The sequence below is a fragment of the Delphinus delphis genome, chromosome 12 (assembly GCF_949987515.2).
Source record: "Delphinus delphis chromosome 12, mDelDel1.2, whole genome shotgun sequence".
NCBI classification, from domain to species: Eukaryota; Metazoa; Chordata; class Mammalia; order Artiodactyla; family Delphinidae; genus Delphinus; species Delphinus delphis.
The window spans coordinates 67461516-67482580 of NC_082694.2; the positions used below are offsets into that span (position 1 = coordinate 67461516).

Genomic DNA, 21065 nt, shown 5'->3' on the forward strand with positions numbered 1-21065 from the left:
TGCACCAGCTTCAGAACATTCTCTAGCTTTATTAATAACTGTAATTATAGTGAGCTGTTCTTTGAACTTCATGCTGTTCAAATAGGCAATGAATGTCAGAATGTTTGGGAGACAAAAGTGTGCTACACGTGCAAGACGATTTCTTACGCTTGAGCCTCCTTTCCTGGGCCTTCACTGTGTGCAAGTGAAGCAACTATTCTGGAACTCCTATCCCAGGCCCAACCCCACAGTGTTCCACCAGAGCCAGGCCAGGCTGGAGGGAGGCCCGACTCCAACGGGCACTCAGCTAAGCGAAGCTAATGGCAAGGCCTAGACCAGTGGCTCCTAACCTTGAGCGGGCATCGGAATGACAGGAAGGCCAGTTAAAACAGAGATTGCTGGTTCCACTCGTGGAGTGTATGATTTTATAGGTCTGGACTGGGGTCCAAGAATATGAATTTCTTTTTTTCATGCTAAACATTTTTACATTAATGAAGCAAATATGACAAAACACTGACATTTATTGGATGCAGGTTGAGGAGGGAGACACCAGTGGTACTCACTGTACTCATGGTATCCATCCATATTCATTCATTCACCGAGAATCTGAATTTCTAGCAAGTTCCCAGATGACGCCAATGCAGCCGCTGGGTTGACCACAGCACATGCTGTCATCCTCGCTCAGCTCGATGCCGTGGGCAAGGCCAGTGCCGCAGTCCTCATTTTACAGTTGAGAAAACGGAGGCTCAGAGCGTCAGGAGCTTCCCACGGCCACGTGGTCAAGAAATGGCCTCCAAGCCCAGACTTCAGAGGCGCAGCTCTGCAGAGGTTCCTCCCACCGCACACGGCTGGGCTGTGTAAACAGGAAGCATCGTAATTTTGCTGTCATTTGTGCAGATGCCCCCTAGAGGCTGAACACAGTGGGAAGTGAGCTGCTTCCCCTCCCGCGGCCCCCAACCCCCGGCACATCCTCAGCCGCCTGGGAAGGAAAGGGGCTTCTCAGGTTGCCCTGTTTTCCGCACATTCCCACCCCTGGGACTTCAGTGTAAATGCGTTCCGGGGAAAGCCCTGAGTGCTTTTTAAATGACATTCTGGGCAGGAATGCAATAACAAGGCTTGACTGCAATCAGATTAGCTGCTCCAGGTCCCACACATCCCTTGTAAATGGCCAAAGACCTCCGGCTACCCTTGGCCACGCCATACTGAGCAGGCCGGGCCTCCCCTTCCGACCTGGCTGAATTTCCAGGGGTCATCCACTGTCCTAGAGAGAAGGGGATGCATATCTGTTGAGGACCCACTAGGTATTCCTCCTCCTTTTCGCAATGAGGTAGATGTTATTACTATTGTTTTTATCCATATTCCCTTGATTCCGTATGAAGAAACGTGTCAGGAAGCTTAGCAATAGATCTAAGGCCACTCAGTCAGTGACAAAGCTGGAATTTGAACCCAGGACCCTCAGTCTCAAAGTCTGTTGGTTCTTTCCATTAAAACTCCCACTCAGGAAACAGGAAATGGAAGGGGGCATAGGAATCATGCAGCACCCACCTCCAGGAAGCCTCCAGAAGTGAGAGCCTGGGAGGGGAGGCCCCACCGCCTGAAGGGATAGTGGCCAGCCCAGCCCTTGGTGCAGATCCCCACATACAAAAAGCAATGTGAAGAAGAAAGCAGAGGAGCTGTAAGGCAGACAGAGACCTCAACACTTTACCCCCAGCAAAACCCATTGTCCCATCCCTGCCCAGGGCAACTCCCAGGCTAGACTGGCTCGAAGTCCTCTGCGACTTATGGAGGTCCTCTTGAGCTGCGTTCCTCCTGAGATAGTGTGAATCAGACCCACTTCCAAACTCGGGTGGGTTATTTAATCTCTTGAGACTCTGTTTCCCCACCTGTAAAAGGCGAAGGTTGGGGGTTGCTAACACCTGCCCTGTTGGTTGCAAAGATCACGTACAAGTGCCTCGCACATGCCCTGCACGTGGCAGGTGCTCCCCAGCCCAGGTGACGGCAGCGAAATCCCCTGGAGTGGTGTCAGGCAGTGGCCAGACAGCATTTCCAGGAACAGCCGTAGTTCCTGACTTCTCTGCTTCCAAGGACTTTTTTCTGACTTCTTCAGCTAGGCCCTGCCTTTTGAAAGGTTTTGCCTGCCAAACTACACTTATTAAGTAATAATTCATTTTCCTATTTTTTATTAATCACAGCCACATCTAAGTCTAGCCAGGTTTCTGATCTGTGTAAATTGCCACGGTATAACCACCCGTGTTGCTACAAGCCCAGCCCAAATCAGAGAACGGTTTCCGTTTCTCTCTTTGGAATATTGAGACTAGCTCCCAGCCCCCAGCACCGCCCGCTGAACACTCCGAAACACGCGCAGGAGCCGTTTCTCTGTTGAAGCAGGACACTTCGAAGTACCCACATTTGTAAAGGGGACTTCTGATCGGGACTTTTTGGAACTGGCCTGAGAAGCACCATATCAAAATGGAAGAATCAAAGCCAAACAATGTTGCCTTTGGGTTTTTGTTGTTGCTGTTGACTCCTTGTTTTTTAACCCAACAAAGACTTACAGATATTCCTGACCCCCACCTCATCCTTGACCCTGGATGAGGCTTGAGACTTGGACAATAATGTCTACTGGTCACATAACATCGCATCAAAGAAGCAGACCATTTAATGATTTGCTATACAGACCACATCGAAATGTCCCCAAGTCAGAATATCCAGGTTGAGAAGTCAGGTGCCCTTTTTCTGGAAGATATTTTCTCCATATTAACTAATTCTTATTTAGTAAGTGCAGTTCGTCTAGTGAGACAAATGTAGGACACACAGGAGGATGGATGTAAAAGGTTCTTGAGAACAGAAAGGTTGGAATCATTCCTTAGGGAGTCCATCTATTCCTGGAAGAGTGTGGCGCTCAGCTAGTTCTGCCTGGCTGCAGCTTGAGGCCTGGCACGATTATTGCTACAGTCAAGGTCTCTACCTACTGCTCAGAGAGGTGAGGGAAAGCGAGCTATACTTATCAAGCACCCACTGTGTGCCACAGTGAGACGTCATTGCCTGGGGCTTGCTCAGGGATGCATACAGGTAAAAAAAAAAAAAGAAAGAAAAAAAGAATCTTTTTTTTAAATTAATTTTTATTGGAGTATAGTTGATTTACAATGTTGTGTTAGTTTCTGCTGTACAGCAAAGTGAATCTGTTATACGTATACATATATCCGCTCTTTGTTAGATTCTTTTTCCATATAGGTCATTACGGACTACTGAGTAGAGTTCCCTGTGCTATACAGTGAGTTCTTATTAGTCATCTATTTTATATATAGTAATGAAAACACCTCCACTCTTAATTAACCGGTCATTTACCCGGTGTTCCTCTCCCATCTTCTACACCTTTGTCTACTACCACGAAGAGGGAGAGGAAGGACAGGCCAGGAAGGAGACAGGTGGGACATGCCAGGCTAAGGTGGGGCTTTAGGGGCAAAACCTAAATCCCCATCTCCTCCCCACACACGCACACACTGCTTTCCTGCCCTGGGCTTCCCCTTCCCCTGGTTTTGCCACTTCCTCTGTCAGAACAGGACAGGTGTCCATACCTGCTCCCCTCCTGCTTTGCACGTCTCAGCGGACCATATTAAGCACCTGTTAGGACACTATGCCTATATAAAGAGGTGCAAGACCCAGTTTCTGCCCAAGAGGAGCCCCAGTCAGCGGTAGATGTAGGAACAAAGCATTTCAGTGTGATGTAGAAAGTACTGCAATGGAGGATTACACACAGCCCTGTGTCAGAGGCCAGGGGAAGGGCCTGAGTTCATGGATGGCTTCCACAGGGAGACAGAAGCCTGAGTTAAGTCTTAAAGGTGACAGAGTTGTCTACGAAGACGAGGGGAGGGACTTCCTGGTGGAAGGAGCCCCTGTGGCCAGCCAGGGCCTGCAGGAGCTGAAGCAGGACCTGGCCCTGAGGCTGGAGCCTCACCTCCCGAACACGTTCAGCTCCTTCTGGTGCCAGCGTGATGGTGGTGGTGAGAGAAGCAAGTGGGGAGGCAGGGAAAACAGAGGGAAGGCTGGTGAGGTCATGGAGGCAAGAGTCACATGGGGCTAAACCAGGGCAGGAGAAACATGGCGGGAGAGGCCGAAATATTTGGGAGGTAGAATCGGCATGACTGGAGGACTGGGTGGGTGGGATGGGAGCGGGAGGGACACCTGATCTGGGAGATTTCCAAATCTTGGTTCTGAGTGCCCATGGAGGAGGGCAGCTAAGGTGGATCAGAGCAGGAGCGTGGACTGTGGGGTGTGTGCTGGGGCAGGAGCCTCAGCCTCCGCCTAAAATGGAGACACACACTGACTGAGTCCGGCTCCAAGGCCCGGGGGCATTTAGTGCGATTCGGTGTGTGACACCCCGCGCAGGGCCAGTCGCATGCAGACGTCAGCCAGCCAGCCTCTCGCTGTCCTGACTTCTTCCCCTCTTCATCCTTCCCTCCCTCCGCCCAGCCCACAGCCTGTTCTCCTGCCTCTCCATATCCTTCCCTGTCCCCCTCCTCCCCCAGCTTCCCACGTACACACACAAATACACACACGCACATGCAAGCGCACGTGCCCACGTGCACACAGATCGTCTACAAAAACTTAGATCAAGCACAGCCCGCAGCTCCTGATGACAGTTCTCACATGGTTCACTTGTTCCTCGGACATCACGTACAAGAGGTCTCAGATCCCAGCTGGAGCCAGCAAAGCCCCCCAGCCAACCTGGGCCACAGCTGTTCCTAACGGCCTCCATCACTGACGCTAGTTTCCTCACCTGGCTCCACAGACCAGCACGTGCAGCTGGATGACACCATCGTTCAAATCCACAGGCGTCCCATGGAGCGCCTACTGCCTGCCCGGCTCTGAGCCGGGGTGGTGCGGGGCGAGGGGCCTCCGGTCGTCTGCCAGGCCCTGAATAGATGCTGCAGAACTCGTAGAGAGGACTGAGCCTCTGGGGCCTTGCAGTCTTTGCAAAGGCCACAGGGCAGAAAAGTTCAATAACAGTCCACAATGCCAATCAAGTTCTAAACAATTGTAGAAGAGAGTCACAAGTCATGATTCATTGCCAGAGTAATTGTGCAGATAGCCATGAAGAGCACAGAGCAGGGAAAGTGGAGGGAGGGGGGCAGCACTGAGCAAAGATCCATGAGCCGCAGGCAGAATGAAGTTTGGGTTCAACTTCTGACACACTGTATGACCTTGAAAGTGTGCTGCCCCTGCTCTCATCTGTTGAAGGAGGGGTTGGAGAGAGAGGTCACTGACACCTCTTCCAGCTCTGATATTCCTGGGTCAGGAAGGTGGTAGGGAATGAGTGGACGATGAGTCTTACACATTGGTGCAAAACTGGAATGGAACTGGGGCAGCAAGGAGCACACGCCTCCACCGCTGACCCCCGGGGGTGTCATCTGATGGCTCGCTTGACCCATCTGGATCATACGCCTGTGTACCTGCACAGAGCTCTCGCCCTGACCAAGCCCTGCACATACCCAATGTCTCCTGTGCTCTCACGGCAGACCTGGAGGCAGGATGGATACACAGGGCGGACCTAACTCTTCTGATTTCACAGAGGAGGAAACCGAGACACAGAGGATGGAAGGGACTCACTCAAGGTCCCACTGGGTGTTAGAGGCAGAGCCCAGAGCAGGTGTGGAAGAGAAATGAGGTGCTTCCTGCTTCCCCTGGGGGGGGTCCTCTCACTCCTTCCCCCCCTCCACCGCCCCCGGCAGCCCCACCAAGCGTGCCGCTGACACCGCCATCACGCTGCACACCAGCTGTGCTCTCCTTTCAGGTTCCAGCAGGCAGCCACTTTGATTTGCAGCTAATTCTTTATTTTAAGAAGATTCACAACTCAATTACATCACGTAACGATAGCTCACAGTCAATAATACAAAACGCAAACCCAATAAACATCCATGCTGACTAGGGGACGTGGGTTTAGATGAAGACAAACAAAAAAATTACAGCATCAGCTCGTTGAGAACAGTATCCTGTAACTTCCAGTAAATTGGAATCACTGCGAGGCATTTTCCCCACTTGAGTGGCAAGTATTTTAATTTGTTGTCATTTGTCAACCATCCAAATAAGTTGTTTACAAGCGATGGGAAAAGGCTTCGAAGATTCAGACTGAGGTCATTATTCTGGCACAAGTTTGTGTAACATGATTCGTACAGTTCGGGGGTCCTCAGAAGCGCCAGGGCTGGCTTTATGCTCCCACTGCCTCCCTGTGGAAGTAGGTCCTGGGTGAAACTGAACACCCTTGACCCTGGCTCCTCGGCCACACCCTGCTCCACCTATTGCCCTGCTCTCTAGAATCCGGGGCCTTATTCACTCACCCGCTTCTGCTTCTCAGAAGTCACCCCAGGAGAGGAGTGGACAGGCTCCCCCAGGTGTACATTAGCACAGCAGTTACTATTTGTTACTCACTAGCTACCCTCCAGGGGCTGAACTAGGCCCCTTATAAGGGGCATTATCTCATATAACTCTCACAACAACCTTTTAAGGTAAATATTCTTATCCCCCTTTTATAGATGAGGAAACTGGAGCTCAGAGAGGGTACATAAACTACCCAAGGTCACACAGCTGGCGAGTAACAGGGCCAGAACCAGGAGAGGTAAGCAAGGTGCCTTGGACACAAAAGTTCAGGAGGCTCTGGCTCTCAAGGTTGACCAAGTGCAAGGCCAACACCCGGGCAGGAGATGTCTAACCCAGTTCCTGGCCCTGAGTGAAGGAGTTGGATTTGGATCCAGGTCTGTCTGCATCCAGCCTGTGCTCTTTTCACTGTGGCGCAGCCCACCCAGGAGGAGATGGGCCTTCTAGTAGCAGCTAGAAGTTTCCAAAGGAGTGAAGCTCTGTGGTGGGATTTCAGGCCTCACAGGGCTGATGAGGGAGGCACTACCCCCTACCAGTAGCCCAGGTGGGCAGCCGCCAGTCCCGTGTCTTTAAGCCAGTAATAGTCCAGGTGGAAACGTGGGGCTGAGGCCATCACGCAGGAAAGCAAACTCCAGCTGCTGACACCTGGGTGCCAATCTCTACTGTCTCCTTTGGGGTCTGTAGAGCTGACCCCAGCCCAGAGTCCCCCTTGCACTTGGGAGCAGTTTGTAATCTTTTCAAACCCACTACTTACCCTCATGAGGGCAGGGGTCCTCATTTTTTTCCTTGGTAGGGGAAGCTGAGGCTCTGAGAGGTTAAGCAAGTTGCCCCAAGTCACACAGCCAGCAGAGCGCCCAGGGTATGACTCAGAACTCAGGGCTCTTTCCATCCACTTCACTGCCAACAGCCAGGTCAAGACCCAAATGGGGCTGGAGTTCAGACTCGGTTGGGGGCAAGAGAAATAGGAAAGAAGGCTTAGAGAGGGGAAAACGTGTCAGGAACAAGCAACTTCTAAAATATAATGCTTTGGCTAAATTTAAACATGTGAAAGAGTTCAGAACGATTCATAATGCATGCGAATATGCAGAAAGGATGAGCCGGGTACAGCTTTCCTCTCAGACATAGCAGGAGTGGGCAGGGTGAGGACTCCCTCTTGGGCCGCAGTTTTCCAAGCCCACAACACCTTCAGATGGAAACGACTTTCTTAGGTAAACTGCCAAAGCCCCGGAACCTTGGAGGGGCCAGCAGGATAGATGTGGCCCGTCTACGCCCACGTTGCTGTCTCTACACTCCACAGAGTCTCTGGAATGCCCAGCACCACCCCGGCCCCAGGCTTGCCTTCTCTGAGCTAAATAATTCTGCTGTTTTCCTTTCACCAATGAGCCTTCCTTCTTCCTCAGCCTTTTAATTGTCCTTATCACCTCTCCTTTTCCAATGGGTCAGGAGCGAGGGTGTGGCTGAGGGTCTGAGTGAATTAGAATGGGCCAGTAGCTTCTCAGACCACTCTCGTGCATCATATAACCTCGCAGCAGCATGTCGGAGGGGAAATGGGCTCCATGAGGGGAAATGTAGAGCTCTGGACCAGGGTTTGCCCGGTCCAAACGAACCCCTCTGGGCCTCGGTTTCCTCAACTGCCAAGTGAGATTGCTAACAGCTACTGTCTACGGCTGCTGGGGGGACGCCATAGGCACTCACGCCTGGCACATTGCAGGACGCTCAGGAATTGGCCCTACTTCCCTCTGCAGAGCTACGACGCCCCACTCCCCCACCCCAGCGCCTAGGTTTCCTGCCTCTTCATTCACGTTCACACAAGCCTGACTCGTACCCTCCACCTCTTTCTGCTTGTCTGGGTCCTACCCAACCATCATCTCCACCATGAAGCCGACTTCAGACCCACACCCCACACGCCCCAAACCAGCCAAGGCCTCCAGCTCCGCTGCCTCAATGTCTGTCGCAGTCCTCCGCCTCTTTCCCGGACCCTGAGCACCTGATGGCCCTGATTTGTGCCGAGACCTGCCACTTTCTCGGGGCTTTCACCCATTATCTCCTTCAGATGTTGAACCTTCCCATGCCCCTGTGAGTTCGGAAAGGAAAGAATGGTCCCTCTTTGACGAGGGAAGGATCTGGGACTCTGAGAGGTCCACTCCTCACATGGAACCCCAGAGCCCTTTGGTGCCTCCGCTTTGCCTCCCCGATATAACCACCCCCACAGGGAGATGTCATGACTCTGTCTCCCCAATTTCTTTAGAAGCCCCCCGAGGGCCTGGAGCCCATCTCCCGCCTCGTCTTAGGCACGTGGCCTTATGCCAGTTTGCAACGATCTCCCATCGGTGCCGGGCCCCGGAGACAGGACAGTGGGCTCAATTCTCCTTCGCTCTCTACAGAGACCTCAGGTCCTCACCTGCCACGTTAGCCATCAGCTGGCCCTCCAGGCTTGTCTCCGCAGAACAGGCCCGGGCTCTGCCTTAGGAAGGCCTCCAGGAGGCCCCTCCCATGCTTGGAACACAGGACATTTCCTAGAAGTATAGGTGGAGAAGCCGCCATGTGCGCACGTGTGCAAAACCATCTTGCAGCTCTCCCCGGAAGCTTTTCTTCAAGGACCTTGGATCTGAATATGCAGGGACTTGAAAGCCCCCCAAGTGCCTCTCCCTGGCAGCCGGTCTCTGGGGAGGCGTGTCTATCGGGCACACGAGCTGTCTTCAGGGCACACCGCTCTTCTGATACGGTTCATCAGTTGGGTCCTTTCTCCCCCATCCCTGCTTGACTTCAACCCAACAACCTAAGAGGCAGCAGAAATGCTCCCGCATCCCCACTTGCTGGTTTTATTTTCATCATGATTGGTTGTTTGTTGTCCGCACACACGTTGCTCCAGAAGGAGTTGCTGGCGGGATGCGAATAAACAGTCTGTGCTCGTAAACACCGCTCTCCTCAATCATCATGTGGGACTCCTTGTGTCTAGACCCCATAGGGAGACTTTAAAACATTGTACCAACTCAATTACTGTTCCTTCAGTCAGTAAGAATAATAATAAATACTTAGTGGGTGCTTCTTATGTGCCAGCCACAATTCTGAGACTTGCGACACTTCATTTCTTCAATCTTCACCACACACCTGGGCTAGAAGGTAGGTTTTTCTTATCCCCATTTTACAGATGAGGAACAGGAAAGTTCAGTTACTTGTCTAAGGTTGACCACATGAGTCCTTTGCTCTTGGACAGGGAGAGAAGTCCATAACAGGAAACCCCAGGTATTCAGGACACCATTACCCCAACAGCCCACATTAATACAGACTCCCCCTGTCTTCATCTCTTCTCTCTCTCCCTGCCCCCCTTCTCCCTCTCTTCCTCTCTTCTACCCCTTACTAGTTCTTTACCTTCCTAGCTCTGTGAATGAGGCATCTCCCTGCCCCTCTCTGAACTTGACCTCCCTCTCCTGACAGTGGGGAGAGGACCCTCCTTGCTGACCTCATGGGCTGATGCAGGGGAGAGACTTCCAGCACGAGGGTGGTGCGCTCGGCCTGTTAGGAGCCGCTGGGTTGGCAGGAGGGGAGTCAGTTTTCATACCATGGCAGGAACCCATGCGCTCTGTCCTGTTGCAGCATATCAGGCTACGGAGCTGCTGGCGGGAAAGGCGGGAAGAACACGATGATGCGATCCCACGGCGTGTCTGTGCTGGGCATCTTCAACCTGGAGAAGGATGACGTGCTGTACATCCTGGTCGGGCAGCAGGGGGAAGATGCTTGCCCCAGTGTAAGTGCCCAGAGCGGGGGTTTCTCCTCCACACTCACCAGTAGCCAGGCAGGTCCCTCAGAGGACACAAACACTGCACACATGCCTTCGGAGACCTCACGTTCAAAGATGGCGGGACTCACCCTTTGTTCTGCCTGCAAACGCTCCTCCCTTTCCAGGGCCATTTGGGTGCATGAGAAGGTGGGTGGTGTGGCTTTGGGGGTCGCACATCCCTACAGGCACCAAGGCTGAGGCATGGGTTTCATGAGCAATCTTTCAAACTGAAGAGCTGAATTCTGCTAAAATGGACAAATGGTGGTTCCTCTTCGCACAAGTGCGAGTTGAAGCCCACTGCCTAAGCTTTCTTGCAAGGGCACCATTGTCTTTAGCCATATTATCATAAACAGGAAAATACCAGACTAAACATGTCTTGTTCAGCTCAAAATCACAGACTCATAGCCACATATATGCATATAAAACCATAGGAAAAGTTCTGAAAGATACAGATAACAGTGGTTGTTTCTGGAGAGGGGACTGGAGTTGAGGGTGCTTTGTCAGTAATGTCTGATATTGTTACAAAAATAATGCATTCACATATTATTTATTATTTGTGTGATTAAATTTTTTTAAGTATTTTAAGCACAGACTCAGAGCTGAAAGACCATGTAATCCACTACCCCCATTTCACAGATGAGAACATGGAGACCACAGAAGTGAAGGGACTTGTCCAGAGTCACTCATAATGCAGCACAGAGACTCTGGCTCCTATTTTTGCTGCCCCAAACTTGCTTGGGGCTCAGTTTCTACAGCCTTTTCCCCTTTTCCACTTATAACACATCTCTAGACAAGCCAGACTGTCATCCTCTGCAGCCCCAGAGACAACCCTTCATTCTGGTTCCTGACCCCACTGGGGGTGTCCAGCTGTCAAACAGGGAGAGCTCCAACAGCAGTACTTAAGAAAGCCAGTAGTGGTCTACAATGACCAGGAAGGGGAGACAGTGGAGACTGATAAAGCAGCAGCCATGCCTCTTGCCTGTGCTGGGGGACGCAGGACCCTGGTGGTGCTGGCTGTCTTGATGGGAACTCAGCACTCTGCAGGGGGTTCTTGGCATTGGGCCAGGCCACGCCCTCACCTGAGGGTGAGCTTCTGCACTGGGTGGGACCGGGGCAGGGATCTGGGTTCTAGGTCTCAGGACCCAGGGCTCCTTCCCCAGAAACTTATTCAAGAGCAGAGTTGGAAGACAGATGTGGGAACAAGAGCTATGAGAAAGCAGTTCAATTCCACTGAATAACCTCAAGGCTCCTAAGAGCCAGGCCCCAGGCTGGGAGCCAGGAGTAAAGTATGTGCCCTACCCCCAACCCCACCTTAGAGGCTGAAAACCAAGCAACAGGAGTAAGCTGCGCAGGCGCAAGCTTGTGCATGAGAAATGTCTGGACTCTTTTATTTAGCAACTATAATCAGGACTTTCCAACCTGATTGTTAAGTGTTAAGCCATTACATTACAAGCCGCTGTAATTTTCACAGGAATTTATTGAGTGCTAATGTAATTCTTCCATCTAAGCAGAAAGATTGCATTGACTTCCGCAAGGAACTTTTACTTGATTGGATTGTCATCAATTACGTCTTTTCACAGGACTGAGTCCTTCTTTTTTAATTCAATTGTAATCTACTTGTTCCTCTGGACTGCTGCATTTTATCATTTTATTAATCAACCTACTTGCTCTCAAACCTTGGATGTGCCAGGGAAGTTCCAAAGAAGCCAGGGACGGAGAGCAGCCCCCTCTGCTGGTCGGGTCGGGCATAGCATGGGCGTGGGGAAAAGAATTGCTCTTCCCAGTTGCTCCACACCTCCGCCCCTCAGGAGTCATTTGAGAAAGGGAGAAAGACCTTTTACAGGCACTACCTCAATCTCCAGTCCTCCCTAGGCCGAAAAATGGACTTCACTAGAGAACGAAGTGGACCCCAAGAATTAAACTTGCAGGCTTTGGCAGCTCTGCTGGTTCTACTGCATTTCTGCGTGGAGTGGCTCTTCCCGTGTGCCTGGCCAACCCAAGCCTGGAATGGGCTCCAGCTGCTGGAACCACCCCCCCATACACACACACACACACACACACACACACACACACACACACACACACACACACACACACACACACACACACACACACACACACACACACACACACACACACACACACACACACACACCCCTCAGCCCCCGTCCTGTACACTGTAGGCTGTTTAGCAGCATCCCTGGCCTCTACCCACCAGATGCCAGTAGCATCCCTCAGAAATGACCATCGAAAATGCCTCCAGACATTTCCAAACATCCCCAGGGGAGCAAAACCATAGGTCTAAATGTTAGCTTCCACCACTACCATCACTCACAAGGCAAGTATTGTGAAGGGCCAGCCCACACCCACCCAGTTCCCAAGTCTTTCAAATGTATTCAGCAAATATGTATTGAGTACCTACTACACGCCAGTCACAGTTCTAGGAACTGGGGAGATATTCATGAACAAAAGGAAGATCCTTTGCTCTCATGGAGCTTACATTGACTCCAGGGGAAGAGGGACAAACAGACAATAACCAGTAAACGTAAGTTCCTCAGGACACCCAAAAGAGACAGGGTTAAGGTGCATAGAATTAGGGTGAAGGGGAGTCAGGTGTGCTGGAGTTCAGAGGCAGGTTGCAATCGTAAATAGAGTGGTGAAGGGAAGCCTACCGAGAAAAAGACAGCTGAGCAGAGCCCTGAAAGAGCTGAGGGACTGAACCAGGAAAATAAGTGGGGACTCCGGCAGAGCAGAGGCCGAGTCCCCAGGCGGGAGCGTGCCTGGTGTGCTCAAGGAGCAGCCAGGATGAGTGGGTAGAACAGGAGGGAGAGTAGGTGAGAGACGAGGGAGGGGTGATGGGGACCAGGTCAGGCCATCAGAAGAACATACTGAAGCCATAGGACGGTTTTGAGCAGAATAGTGACCTGAAGCGATTTGCATATTAGCTCCTCTGGCTACAATGTGGAGAACAGACCACTTGGGCCCAAGGGAGGAGTCGGGGGCAATGAATCTAATGGCTATTGCATTAATCCAGGCAAGATGATGGTGGCTTGGATAAAGACAGTAACAGTGAAGGTGGTGAAAAGCGGCTGAATTCTGGGTGTATTTAGAATATAAAATCCAAGAACTATGCCCGAGCCACTGGAAGGAGGGAGCTGCCTTCACGAGAGCTGGGGCCCGCTGCGGAAGGAGCAGGTTCACTGAGCTCAGCTGATCTGGTAGACGGCCAAGGGGAGGCTGCTTGTGGACAAGGAAGACAGGCCACTGGCGTTCAGGAGAGAGGTCTGGAAAGGAGATGCAAATCCAGGAGAGGTCAGCATAAACTGAGACAGGTTGAGATTGTCTAGGGAGTGGTGTAGATGGAGAGGACCACGGGCTGAACCCTGCAGACCCCCAACATCTAGAAATGGAGAAAAGAGGAACCAACAAAAGAGGCGGGGAGGGGGGAGCCAGGGATGTAGAGGAGACTCCAGAAGTCAGGTCAAGAAAGCGAATCATGGAAAAGTGATCATCTCCTCCAAATGCAGCTGTGGACCCAGCAAGATGCGGACTGAGAAGCGAAGCAACTCTTCCCTCCCCCCACCCCATTCAAAGGAGACACCTGAGCCGCCGGGGCAGCGGGGAATGCGCTGACGCTGGGCTCTAGTTAGACAAAGGCCATCCTGCAGCCCAACTGCTCCCTCCAGCAATCTCCAGCCATCGGCAAGTCCCGTTCAAGGGAAGAGGGCATCCCCAAGGGGTGGGGGCCCCACTGCTGCCAGGCAGAGGAGAGGAGGAAAGGGAACATGGTCAGAGGGGATGGACCTTCTTAGCACCACTGGTTCACACTGGGCAGCTCCCCAATTTCTTTTAGTTATTTATTTAGACTTTTTGGCTGCATCGGGTCTTAGTTGCATCATGTGGGATCTTTCGTGGCGACGCGTGGGCTTCTCTCTAGTTGTGGCGCGTGGGCTTAGTTGCCCTGTGCCATGTGGGATCTTAGTTCCCCGACCAGGGCTCGAACCCGCGTCCCCTGCATTGGAAGGCCGATTCTTAACCACTGGACCACCGGGGCAGTCCCGCAGCTCTCCAGTTAATAGAGGAGGACAGATCCAGACAGATGGCCCAGCAAAGCTCCAGTCAGGAAGTGAGACTGGACACTGTCTTCTGTGCTCTGCTCTGCCTAGCTGGCAGCACACACTTCCATGCCCTGTCCCTGGCTCTGCCCTCAGAGCATGCCCCTTGCATCTCAGGCCCTCCCCAGGCAGCGGTTGGCAGGGTTTCCTTCCAGCAGACTCCATGCCACTCGGCCCCTGCCCCAGCCCTGAATGGCATTGCACATACACAGGAGAAATGTCAGCTGTCCACAGTAGCAATTCAGACCCTTCCACCCACACTAAATCCACTCTAAAACATATCAAATTATTTCCATCATTAAATCCAAAATGCCATAAAACAAATTGCATCTCAGCTATTTATCTGGAAATTTCTCTAGTACTCATTCCCGGCACCCCTGAGTGCTTTAGCATAAGGAGTCACTCAAGATGAATTGCCACGTCCACTGGCTGGTTACACAGCAACATTCGATGAAAATTTGATGTTTTGTTGGCCTTTTTTCTATTAAGCGAAAGCAGTCATTTTCCTCCAAGGTCAGGCCAATGCGTGGAGAGTTCGTCTCAGCTGCTGTGACTGACAAGCAGGGTGGCTGTTCTTGAAACGCTGCCCTCTTTATTCAGGGATTCCAGGCTTCTGGGTCACAGGAATTTCCAGCATGTCCCCAGAGACTCCCAGGTGCCTGGGCCCACACCAGGTGGAATAAAATCTGAGTTTGGCCTCCCACTGTTTTCTTCTCTTTACAAGATACTTCAAACTGCAACTTCTCAAAAAACCTCAGTGGCTCCTCGCTGCTTAGAGAATGAAGTCCAGCTCCTTCTCTGTTTGTACTCAAGGCCTCTGTCCAGGATCTGACTGTCCAGTTAGGTTCCCTCTACCCGCTCCCATTTACACTCCCGCCAGCACTGTCTTACCGCATGGGGCCTTTATCACCCCCTCTTCAGAATCCAAAGGACCCTAACAGGTCCTCCTGGACCACCTCTCTGTCCTCAGATGGACTTTTCTGAGCCAGAGAGACTCCTTATACTTTTCCTCCCAAATACCACGCTCACCTCCTTCCCTCTGGACTCATGCTGATCTCCTCCCCTGTAATGTCCTAATTTTCTCCCATTCTCAGTGTTTAAAAATCTCCCCATCCTTCAAGGCCCAAGTGAATGCCACCTCCCCCAGGCAGTCCTCCCTGCTCTCCAGTCCAGCAACAAAGCCTCACTCTCCCTCCTCAACTTCCCATGCATTTTCTTCTAAGCTGTCCCTGTGGTCCTTCTCCAATACTGCCCAGAGTGACAGTTATCTGTGTGTAGTTTTTGTCTCCTCAATTCAACGGCAAGCTATTTGAGAGATCGTCAGACCCTATCTTTAAACATAGAAGGTCTGTGTGCTGGGAGGTAGAGAACCCTGGGCACAAACCTGAGGTGCTTTTTGTTTCTCCAGACAAACCAACTAATCCAGAAAGTCTGCATTGGAGAGAACAACGTGATAGAAGAAGAAATCCGCGTGAACAAAAGTGTGCACGAGTGGGCAGGAGGGGGCGGCGGAGGGGGCGGAGCCACCTACGTATTTAAGGTGAGGTCTGGGTGCCAGCTTCCCCAGGGCAGCGCCTTCTCTGTGTCCTGGTGTTGGATCCTCAGGACAGACCTGGGAATGAAGCACCTCGAGTGCTCTTAGCCCCGTTTAAAGTTGAGGAAACCAAGACCCAGAGGGAATATAAGGTTCCCTGTCCGTCCAGGAAAGGGCAGGCCCTTCTCATGTTGATATGCCAGCTGGATTTCACCACGCACACCTTTGCCATCCTGCTTCAGAGTCCCAGAGGGTCCCACTGTGCCCTCCTCTGTCCTAAGGTGGACTTTTCTTACGTCATCGAAAATAGGCAAAGGTTTCCTGCTGGGTCTTCCTGCAGGGACGGTGATGCTGAGGGCTTATTCTTGAAGTTGTGGGGATCAGAGCAGAGACCCCTGAGTGTGCAGAGGAAGGAGAGAGGGAGAGAGACCTGCTTCTGCACACCAGCTGCCAGACCCCTGAGGCTAGAGAGGAACTTCAGGAAAGGGGCTGTAGAAACAGCCTCCTCGTATGCAGAAACATTTCTGTCGCCTAGTGCTTTTGCTTCACGTACTGAACCTGGACTAATACACGAGCCCGGGGCTGGAGGGGATGGAAGAGCTGATGGGTTGTTTTAACATGAGATCAGGGCCCTCAGACCACTGAGATGTCACCCACTGCCCAGCAAACACTCGGCCACATTTAAATTGCTCAGGGGTCTCCAGAGTGGGAACCCCACTCGGTTTCTCAATCTCTGAATGTCTCCCCTGGGCAGATGAAGGATGGAGTGCCAGTGCCCCTGATCATTGCGGCCGGCGGTGGCGGCAGGGCCTACGGAGCCAAGACAGACACGTTCCACCCAGAGAGACTGGAGAATAACTCCTCAGTTCTAGGGCTGAATGGCAATTCCGGAGCCGCAGGTAAACCACTGCAAGCCCACCCTCTCCCAGAACATTCTCCCGGGACTGTGTGAGCTTCAGCTCGGCCGGGCGCCATCACACACCTGTGGGCATCTTAGTCGCTGGCCCTTGAGATGCTGGGAGCTCTGGATACTGGTACCGGGATCAAGAGAGGAAGGGCAGGCCACACGCTGGGGACCCAGAGGCCGCCTTGCCAGCACGGGGTTTGGACTTGCAGAAGGTCACTGAGAAAATGAGGCAGGCGGCAGCAGTCTGACCGCCAACCCAACCGTACCCGGGTTTTACCAAATGCAACTGGATGTGAGCAGGTGGAAGGAATCTGGGCAGAGTCAGGCCCCCGGGCCCCTGTGGCTTGTTCGTACTTCCGGGCCCCGGGCTGCCAGGGCACACATCTCCTTGCTGGAAAATCTCTTTCTGGAATCTCCATGGTTGGGCTCTCTGTCTCCTTAATGAGAGCCAGCAACGCAGAAATAGGGGGCAGACACCAAAGGGGATGTGAATTCTCTGATTCCTCCCAAGTCAGCCATTCCTCTTTGTATTTTCTTTTTTCCACAATCAGATCGAGGGAGGATTTTTGAAGGTGTTTAAGATTTGAGATTAATTAAAATAAACACTCAGACTTTCTCTTCAATTGAGAGAGAGATAGAAGAAAGAGGAGAAGCGGTCACAGCGAGGAATTACCGCAGTGATACAGTGCCCCTTACATCCGTCCAGCATGTAATAAATTACAAAGCACTTCCACATCTATTATACATGTGCTTTTCAAAACAGTCCTGTAGGGTTTTCCAAACATATCATTTCATTTTACAGAAGAGTCAACAAGCTCATGGAAAGTTGGTGGATTTTTTTCCTCAAAATGGCCAAACTGTTTCGTACTTAATCAGTTTTTTAAAACACTGCTGTTGCTGTTTTTATTTTTACGTCCATCGTTTTCTTTTCCACACGTTTGCTTGAAGGCTGCAAGATAGAGTGGGGGTCGGAAACCAACTTAGCTGGGGACTGTGCAGGACGCAAGGGTAGGGTGCTCCGGGCAGGAGGGCAGACCTGGTATCAGGCCCATCTCGTCCTAACTTGTTCACTAAGCTCACGGCCCCAAATAGCCAGCAGAGCCCACTTCCGACTAACGGCGCTGAGGGGCCTTCCCTCCACCACGTGACATCAACCACCTTGACTGGCCCCATACCCACCCTCTGGCTGGCAAAGGGAGGCCAAACACTTGGAGTCCTGTAGCTTCCGAAGCTGACAGAAGGTCCTCACGACTTGTCCAGGACCTCATTTCAGCTCTGCTTGTCTCTGTTCCAGACCCAAGCTTCTTCCTCACCTCGACCTCATTTCCTGAAACCTGTCTCCCTCTTTCTAGCACCATAGTCATCCCTGTCTGCAGCTTTCCCCACCTAGACGTCCCTCTGCTGCCCCCTCTGGGTCCAGAAGAACCTTGGCCACAAGTTCTCCCAGAGGACCCTTCCGGGCAGGTTGACCCTTCCGGGCAGGTTAACCCTTACGGTTCCAGCAGACACACGCACAGCTGTTTGCTGTTTTTCCCGGTTCCCACCTGCCAGCATCTGCTGGAGCAGAAAGGGCTTTGGGGTCTTCTGGAGTAAACTGCCTCTTGAAATGTCACACAAAACGATATGGGGAGACAAGGTGGGCGTCCTGGAATTTCCAGGGCCTCGGGAGAGATGTACTGTGGTCTGCCTGTGGCCTTAAGATACAGTTACGTTCAACCTAGCTCTGTAAAGAACATTTCGTTTGCAAGAGCTCAGAGCAGGCCCAGGCGTTGGGAAGCACAGCTCCAGCTGCTGCCACTGTAGCCAGAGCATCACCACCTCCACCCACAGCTCTCTTTGCTCTTGACCTCGGAGCAGCTCCTTAGAAGCAGGCAGGCAAGACACTGCCTGAGCGTCAGAGTGTGAGGCCTTCTGCCTGTGTGTGTCCTGCCTCACAAACGCCCAGCGAGCCCTCCACTTGGCGGTTTGTAAAATATTTCATACGCTCCCTGTCTTCTTTGATCCTAACATCCACCCCATGAGGTGTCTCATTATCTCCAAGTGACAGGTGAGGAAACCAAGTCTCAGGCCGGGGAAGTTCTTGCCTAGCAGACAATTAAAGCACTTTGGGTTATCTGGTGCCTTAATCCAGGGCTCCTGCTAGGAATTTCACTGCCGTGACCTCGGCAGGGTTTTGACAGCTGGTCCCGGTTCTTTGAGATGGGAAGCAGTTAATGAAATGCAGGCCGGGCGCTTCAGGAGTTGGCAGGCATAGAGGGAAGGCAGAGGCAGAGTTTAGTAGTCGTGCAGCCTGTCCCCTCCCCCGTCCCTCACCGAGCACACTGCCGGGCTCTTGAGCCAGAGGCCTGACAAGAAGCTGGGGCGCGAGGGGCTCCCATCGGGACATGCACGACTGTGGCCAGAGCAGCTCTCCCTCGGGCAAAGGGCACGCTCGGCCGTGGACTCTGAAGGCCCCAGGCCCCACTGAGGACAGGGCCCCTGGGCACTGGACAGGGGCAAGCACCCCTCGAAGACACCGAGCCCCGCTTCCTTCGCCAGGCCCAGCTGCTGCCCAAACCCAGCCAGCACCCTCACCTCGGCGTTTCTCCGTCTCTTCCCACAGGTGGCGGAGGTGGCTGGAATGATAACACTTCCTTGCTCTGGTCTGGAAAGTCTTTGCTGGAAGGTGCCACCGGAGGACATTCCTGCCCCCAGGCCGTGAAGAAGTGGGGGTGGGAGACCAGAGGGGGTTTCGGAGGGGGTGGAGGGGGGTGCTCCTCAGGTGGAGGAGGCGGAGGATATATAGGTAAAGATGATTCGCGTTCAAGGTGTCACTGCCCTCCCCACTTAGTCCTAGGCACCTCACCTCCCTGTCTGCCCCCCGTCCCCTGCCTGCACGCCCCTGGCCCACCCCCAGTGTGGACTGTAATGTGACCTTGCACGCCTTCCCCCCAGCCCCACCACACGAGCCAGAGGCAGGGTGTTGGCTTTCGAGCCAGCATCCTGCCTCGAGGTTTCGATAGGACAGCATCAAGATCCCATATGATTCTTGATCTCCCCCAAAGCCAATGATACAGGGGCTTTGGCTTCCCAGCCTCTCCTCTGGGCCTCCCCCAAGGACGCACTGGCCTGAGAGCCTTGGAGGCCAGACTCCTCTACCCCGTGCCTCCCTTCGGATGGCCTGGCCCGAGTCCTTGCCGATCCCGCTCCCTGAGGGCCTGGTGTGCAGCTTCTGGCCTCGTGGACTCCCCACACTCCCTTTCCTGCCCCAGCCCGCCAGCTTCCAGAAGGGCGCCATTCCCCCTGCTGATGGGTGCTTGCCCTGAGGGCAGCTGCGGGCAGTCCCAGCCCAGCCCTTCAGCAAGCAGCTGGCCCCTGGCCCCAGCTCTCCTCTGGGCTTCAGAGCAGAGGAGAAGAGCCTTCTGAAGCTGAGAAGCATCCCCACAGACTAGGACACAATGCATGCACGCGCTGTGATGTGCTGTCCGTGTTTTGCTTTACACTGTGTGTGAGATGCTCGTGTTGACCAGATGCTCTTCTTTTCCAAGCCTAGGGTGGGTGGGCGGAGCCCAAGGGGAGGAGCCCAAAGATAACCCAACCCCCACTGAAAGGAGGGACAGGAGCCTAGAGGCACAGGGGCCCATCCCCCCTGCCCCAACCCAGACCGGATGGGACAGGACAGCCACTCCTCGGTGCTACTGCCCGGCCAGTCCTGGAAGAGGGGCCAAGGGGCCAACCCAGCCCGGGGAGACTAGAACTCTTCTGACTCTTGCTAACATGGACTGCTTCCTGGGGGGGCCCAGCAGAGTGGTGAAGACCCCCCAGCGGGAGCTGGCCCAGACCTGGAGGAGAAAGTGGCCCACACACCAGGCTTCTACTGAGCCGAGCCCCAAGTGCAGCCCCTGTGCCCTGAGCCTCCCTTCCCTCCCCACCGCCCCACCCTCGAGGCCCCTCCCTGACCCCGCTGCTTGCCCTGCTGATGCGCACATGTGTCCAGACTTGGGCACCCACCTCTCTGCGTTAAACTCTCCTCTGGTTTGCCACAGGTGGCAATGCAGCCTCAAACAATGACCCCGAGATGGACGGAGAGGATGGGGTTTCCTTCATCAATCCACTGGGCATCCTGTACACCCCGGCTTTAAAAGGTACCCCCTCTGCCAGGTGGCACAACCAGCTTCCTTAAGCCAGTTCTCCCTCCCGGCTAAAACTCCAGGGCTACTGATGTGAGTCCAGGACACAAAGGTGTGATCGTGGGTCCCTTGCAGGCAAGTCTACTTAGTGGTCATCTCACGAAGTTTCCTGGAAATCAGGATGTGTGATCTGATTTGGACACAGAAGGAGAAGACTGGCCAGCCCTAGAAAGTGCAACAGTAATAGGCCCGGTACCTGTACCAA

The 21065-nt window shown here is 53.0% G+C and overlaps 1 protein-coding gene across 1 annotated transcript in view; it reads left to right on the forward strand.

Annotated features, from left to right (window-relative positions):
• ALK (ALK receptor tyrosine kinase) overlaps positions 1-21065 on the forward strand; it is a 728753-nt gene that overhangs the window by 670733 nt on the left and 36955 nt on the right. Inside the window, exons 14-18 of the mRNA XM_060027602.1 lie at positions 9952-10102; positions 15659-15790; positions 16539-16683; positions 19294-19476; positions 20717-20815. Coding sequence (XP_059883585.1) covers positions 9952-10102; positions 15659-15790; positions 16539-16683; positions 19294-19476; positions 20717-20815 — 710 coding nt within the window. The remainder of the gene's footprint in view (positions 1-9951; positions 10103-15658; positions 15791-16538; positions 16684-19293; positions 19477-20716; positions 20816-21065) is intronic.